A 7,102-nucleotide genomic window follows, 5' to 3' on the forward strand; every position below is an offset into this window, starting at 1 on the left:
TACCATCATAAAGTAATGAACATGCTGAACTTATGAAGGCTTGTAAAACGACAGAGCAAGAAAGAACATGAGGGAATTCAATTTTAATACTATGTTTTACTAGGTCTGGTATGCTTCGTGCACGGGGCTGCCTGCCTCTACTGTGGTCTGATGATACTTTTGGAAAGTTGTTCAGCCCGGGAAACGCTATACAACTTTGTTTGAAGAAGTGTTTTTATGACTTAAAATTCAAAAAGAAAAAAAAGTATGTAATTTAATTCTATCTTTGAAAGTTATATTTAATCACATCTCTATAGTCTATAGACTGTGGTTAGTAACCTCCTTCTCCACCTTGTAAGTACCACCAATACCATCGACGTGACCAAAAGGAGACAAAACCAATAGTAGTCGGCAGCTTCACATGAATGATATGCTCCTAGATAATTCAAATAAATTCCACATTCGGACATAAAAATTGAAATTCCACATTCGGACATAAAAAACAATAGGTCAAACAAATTCAGAAATTTATGCTTCTGCAATGGAAGACTTCAGATCCAATTCATATAACGAGTGGTCAAGAACTCAACTAGAAAATTTCACTTATGTTGCTAGTGGAGCTCATGTTATCGCCACCTCAAGCCCAAGTAGAAATCACGACCTCAAGTGCTACGGTAGTAAAAACTTATTTGTACCGAGTGTTAACCCTAAACCAACCTCAAACCTAAGTGGAATTCACGACCTCAGATGTGTTATGAATCAAGCTATTGGGCCGAGAAGAAGCCACAGGGCCAGAAGACCTTCAAAAAAGTTAATTTGGGATCCAGGCCCAAGAAGTGCAATAAGGAATCGGTTAAAAGGGACTAGGCGCTAGCACAGATAGGGTAGGCTGAATTTTGTAGAAACTTCCCCACTCTGGACTCTCTCTTCCTCGACTATTTCTCTCTATGGCTCTGTCTTGCCATCCCCTTTCTTTCTGTTACTATCCTTAGTTATTTTTACCTTTTCAGTGTAATTCCTTGTTATCAGAATTAATATATCAATTTGTTATTTCTGTATTTGGTTGTGGATATTGGATCCATAACAGCTACAGTAATAAAAACTTATCCGTACCGAGTATTTTCACCAAACTAACCTCAAACCCAAGTGGAATTCACGACCTTAGATGCTACAGTACTTCATATGTGTCTTCATCATCTTGGAATAATAGCACCCAAATGGAGATGGTCAAAGAAGTAAAATTCAAGAAAGCAAAGTCAACAAATGGAACAACTTCTAAAAGGTGGGATTTGATTGACCCAGAGTTGCAAAGAAAGAAGAGGGTGGCTAGCTTCAACATTTTTTCAAATAAAATGCATGTCCAAACACAACTTTAATTTTCAAAATTTATTTTTAACACAACTTCAAAAACTCATTTTTCAAAATTCAACCAAATCTATGTCAAAACACTAGAATGGTGTTTTGTTATGATGCGTAATTAATACTAATATCATTTATCTTTTGAAGCCCCAAAACAAAAGGTATGCAAGTAAAATTAAACCAATATTCAGTGTGTTTGTTGTTCTTATTTCCTGCACTTACTTTGTTCTCAAAGTTCCCTAAATTAAAGACAATAACATTTATTATTACGCACCATTTTCAAGCAAGTTAGAGTCCATTATATGAATTCTTATTGTCGATACCCATCTAGATAATTAAAAAAAATTAGTTTCTCTAGCATTAGCAGTTCTTCACATTTTCTACTTTCTAGTGACATATAAATCTCTAACAAGACTAAAGGCTCCTAGCAAATATTGGACCTAAAATAAATATATTAACATGACTAAAACATAACCCCAAGTCCCCAACTAATTAATTGATATTTGACAATAAAAAAAGATGAGCGCTTAATTCCAATGCAGTAGGGGTCTATTATTGCAAGTCACTTGAACACCGTGATTGATGAGTGTGTAGGTCCGTTATCGCCTATATAGATCTTTTACGTCTACTGCGCCCTATTAACCCGAAAATGTTAAAAAACGAAGCAAAAATAGAACCTTAATCATGGTTATCCTTCAAGATTTAATCTAAGAGTAGGGAAGATATATAGATTAAATTCCTCCATTTCTTGTAGAACAGTTCGAGGAAAATTTGATTCAAAGTCTTGAAGTCAAAATAGCATGCAGAACAAAAGAATGAACTCTTGACTAGATTGGTCCTAAGAAGAAAATAGAAAAAGTTGTCCAAGGTAGGTAAGGAGTGAAGAATTTTGAATGTAAAATTGACTGGGAATATAGGAGAGAAAATTCAAAAATTTTAATTTTGGAGGCAAAATTGAGTATTGAAATGAGATGATAAAGTTGAAAAGGATACAGAGGTTTCATATAGCCGACTTCAACTAGTTTGAAATTTTGACTTGTAGATTGGTTGATTGACACAAACTATGCAACTCAACAACAACATACCCAGTATAATCCCACAAGTGGATTCTGGGGCGGGTAGTGTGTATGCAGACCTTACTCCCTACCTTGAGGGTAGAGAGGCTGTTTCCGATAGACCCCCGACTAACTATGCAACTCAGAAAATGAAAAAAGATAAAGACTTTGAGTTATGGTACATTTAGATGGAGCAATTAAATGGATATATTTGTAAGATTGAGGCAGAGAATTGCAAGATTGGACATAGAAACTTTGCTATGTACAAAGAGCTATCAACTCAACTACATTGGAGCAAAAAAATATGAAAGAATTTTACTTGTTAATAAAAGCCAGCCTTCAATTACAAAAGAGGCAAAAACTTTGAAAAAAGATGATTAGGCTCAATAAAAGCCATGCATCTTGTACATATAAAGCAACATGAATGAACGAATAAATTACGATTTTTGTTAGTTTGTTACATCTGTTGGTGTTGTCTTCTTTAGCCGAGGATCTATGGGATACATCCTCTCTACCCTTCAGGGTAGGGGTAAAGTTGCGTATATGTTACCATCCCCGGACCCCACTTATGGGAATTTACTGAGTCTGTTGTTGTGTCGTTGTCTATAGTCAAAGGTGAGGACACCAAAAAAACCAGAAGTTTATCAGCTGCTGCAAATGCAAAAATGTTGCTTAGTTAGCTGCTGAAATAGGTGTCCTTGGACTAGGTAGTCCCATATGTGCAATCCTAGGAGAGAGACGAATCTTCGGGCTTGGCCTTGGTGAGGGGATCGGACCATATATGTTGAAACCTCCGTTAGCCACCCGAGGTGACAAGTTAACTTGTTCAAGTGCTCGGTATTGTAATTCTGTAGGGTAGTCTCTAACACAGCCAATGCGAGGTCCATTTCCTGTTGACCATTTGCAAGATAAACGTTTAGCAAAGCTAAATGATGATTGTGTCTTGTTGTTGATGATGTCTTCGCGATCATCGTCTGTTGTGACTGCTTTTGCCTCAGTTTGATCATTTACAGCAGAAGCGCTTCTCTTGGGTGATTCTTTTGCAACAGAATGATGGACAGGTGGTTGGCGATTTGAGCCCTCGTTGTTAACTTTAAACGAAAGATCATCATCATCAACTGAACATCTCTGAAAACACAAAACAGAATATTGTTGTTAGCAATGTATTCTCTATTACTATAACATTTTAAGCAATGAGGAACATGTTCAACAGTTCAAGACACAAATTTGAACAATTACCTTAACATTTGTAAGATCAACGTTGTGTTCCTCGAGGAAGCCAATGAATTCCCTGAAGTTCTCTTCTGTGGGATGATAGTGCCCGCTGTATGGCCAAATAGCCTGCAGATAACATGGAAAAGATAAGTAAATTCATTTTGTATAATATCGATAAAGATTAAAAGGGCAGCCCGATGCACTAAGCTCCCGCTATGCACGGGGTCCGGGGAAAAGCCGGACCACAAGGGTCTATTGTACGCAGCCTTACCCTGTATTTCTACAAGAGGGTATTTCTACGGCTCGAACCCAACGACCTTCTGGTCACATGGCCTTCTATATTGATAAAGATTGCAGAGATATATTTATTGTGCATTTATATAAAAGATCGTTCGATTATTACCTCTAAAATACCACCATGAGAAACCAATCTTCCAGCAGCAGTAATGGCACCACCGGATAGAAAACTCGAATGTTGAAACACACCTTTCTTCTTTTTTCCAACATACAATGTTCTTGTTGTGCTAAGAACAAAAATCCACTTTGATCCTTCCACTGTCTCCACAAAGACACCACTTTGTTTATAGACAAGTTTCCCATTCTGAATAACTACTTCATACGATTCGCGTTCTTTCTGTAATAGCAAAAAGGAGAAGCAATTAAATTTCCAAGAATCATCATAAGATTCATTGAAGGGAAGCCTTGGAGCAACGGTAAAGTTGTCTCCGTGTGACCTATAGGTCACGGGTTCGAGCATCAGGATAGACTACCTACATCACACCCCCTCAGGATGCGGTCCTTCCCCGGACCCTGCATAAACGGGATGCTTCGTGCTGCCCTTTTTTAATCATTATGTTGTAAAAAGAATCCTTAGACAGAATCCGGACTTACCGGCCCGAGATATTTGATGCATTGATGCTGCAGATTGGTTCTTGGACACTTCTCAAGATTGATTTCTTTCCCATCTCCAACATCCAACCTTCAAAGAACAAAATTCATGATGTAAGAAGACGTTCGCTCGGAGATAATCCAACTCATCGATACGTTTGTTAAGCATTTCTATTCATATAGTAAAGGTGCCAACAGATAACTCACCAGTAGAAGAAAGGTTGAGAGCTTTCGCTTTCAAACCATACATCATAGTAGAAGTGTAAGTTGTGGCCATACCGATGTCGTGGATCAATCTACACATAGGATTAGAGGAAAGAAAGAATCAGTATCGTAATTAACAGACTTTAGATTAACAGAGTTATATGCCATATAACTCAAGATGTCAAAAAAAATTCAACAACTTACAGCTTCTAACCAATGTTGCAGAGCAAGTTTTTGAGCTTTCTCATCTTTTGACAATCCTTTTCCAACTTTAGCAGCTCTTGTACGCGCTCTAGCCCACCGCGATACAGCAGTTTCTGGTTTCTCCCCATTAAAGAAAGAAACAGAACTCCTTTTTAGAGCTGCAAAATCCAAAGCTTTCCACCTTCACACATATAACACACAACCACTTCAATAAACCGGACGATATAACAGAAACATTACATCAACAACAACAACAACATATCGAAAGAAAGTTTTCCCTTCTTTCTTGGACAAGTTGCATCATTTGGCCGGTCGGTCAAAAATAATTGCATCTGCTAGCCAAGTATTCCAAAAATATACACTGATTATCAAAAAATAATAGCCGGCAAAATGTATATTCTTTGTATAATAATGCATAATATACATATTTTATGCATAATCAATGTATATTTTTTGTATATTTGGCTAGCGGATGTAATTAATTCTGGCCGACAGGCCATATGTGTAACGTGCCACAATCAAGAATCATTTTTTTCCAAAAAAGTAAGACCACATACCATAGTTCTTCAACCACAACAGCACAATCCGCGAGATTTCTTCTTGTCCTATAACTCTTGTACACTTTTTGTAGCTTAACAGCAGCAGCATCGAGCTCGCTAACAGGATGCGGAGAAAACAGAATCGAAGGCTCGGGTAATGAAGCTGCTCTTGTCTTAGTTTCGTTCCATTCTGATATATTTATGTCTTGAACCAGATTCTTGAATGATAGAGTTGTCTCAAGCATCAGCTTCTTCGGTTCACAATTCCTTAAATTTATCGAATTCTTTCGTGTCATCTTATCGACACCATGTGATTGAATTATTGTTTCCAAATGTGTTCCTTTAAAACTATTCGATCGTACTGTCATCTCCAAGTTTTATATTAATACTATAGAGCCTTTTAACCTGCAAATTTGTTAAGACAGTTCCATTAAGCCAAAGTTATCAAAGAAAGAACTAAAAATTGAAAACTATAACTAGCAAATATAACTATTCAGAAACAGATTTCCCAAGTGTTGTTATATAGAACATATATTATAACATAATATGAAAATTGGTTTCGGAAAAGCTTGGCTTTTATAGTGAAGTTTTGTTATATAGGGATGTTGTTATAGAATGGTCTGACTGTATATGAAAAAACCATTAAAAACTTTATCTTTCTAACTCTACTTAGAAGCAGAAACCTCAACTATTTCAATTTCTTGAGCTAAATTATCAAACTTTTGATCAAAATTGAACTAAAGCCTATCCAAAAAGAGGTCAAAACTCAGTGTTTTCGACACGAAACATAGCTATATCTGTGTGAAATAATCACTTAGATTTTCCGATAGTTTCAAAAGCATAACGTGTTCAATGCTAAGAACTTTAAAGATCGAAGAGAAAGCCTAAAACACAACACCCCATGTCTCAAAATAAGATCAAATAAACAAAATAAGACTGGCACAAAAAAAAAAAAAAACAATTACCTGAATATTAGAAGAACCAAAAAATATCTCAAAGTTGTAAAGAGAAAAATCCTAAGTTTTTTTTTTTCAACTGAACACAAAGATGTATATGAATATGACTACCCTGTGTATACTTATATATATAATATAATCAGAAGCTAAAAGCGTGGATTTGTAGAGAAAAGAATTTAATATTTTGAGTCAAAGAGTTCGTCTAACTAAAGAATAGCACGTGGAAATGGAAACTAACAAACTGTACAGTGAATATATTACAGACAGCTACCTAAGTTTACTGAGAATTTTAATTTTTTGAATAAATGTGAATGGAAAAACTGGAAAAGAATTGGAATTGTGGGTTTGATTTTTATAACTTTCGTAAGTTTCAAGTTTGAACCCCACGAATTAATATTTGATCAAGTCAAATATTGGAAAATTTGAACTACACTTTTTGGTTTGAAAAAAAAAAAAAAACAAGAAAGCTTTTTGTGTCTTCCTTTTGTAATACAAGAAAATGAGAATATATTGGTTGGAATATTTTATGGTCAAAGAAAGTAACCTTTTCTATGAGGCTTCTTCCATGAAAAATCAAGAATGTATGGTTTTCTTGTTTAACTTTTTTTACTTCTAATTAGAACTTAAAAGTCAATTACTATAGCTTAGGGTTTTAATGGAATGATCGGAACACCTTCATTTTTAATCAGTCTCGTGTGAGGGC

General features: G+C 35.8%; 1 protein-coding gene across 1 annotated transcript; it reads right to left on the reverse strand.

Moving 5' to 3' along the window:
• LOC109226555 (IQ domain-containing protein IQM1-like) lies at window positions 2,634-6,508 on the reverse strand. The gene is made up of 8 exons (XM_019391341.1): window positions 6,409-6,508; window positions 5,462-5,848; window positions 4,905-5,085; window positions 4,704-4,792; window positions 4,500-4,587; window positions 4,012-4,242; window positions 3,633-3,734; window positions 2,634-3,521 (listed from the first exon to the last, which is right to left on the reverse strand). Exons 2-8 carry the CDS (start codon window positions 5,809-5,811, stop codon window positions 3,066-3,068), a joined length of 1,497 nt encoding a protein of 498 aa, XP_019246886.1. The 5' UTR covers window positions 5,812-5,848; window positions 6,409-6,508; the 3' UTR covers window positions 2,634-3,065.

Source organism: Nicotiana attenuata, chromosome 6 (genome assembly GCF_001879085.1).
Source record: "Nicotiana attenuata strain UT chromosome 6, NIATTr2, whole genome shotgun sequence".
Lineage (NCBI taxonomy): Eukaryota > Viridiplantae > Streptophyta > Magnoliopsida > Solanales > Solanaceae > Nicotiana > Nicotiana attenuata.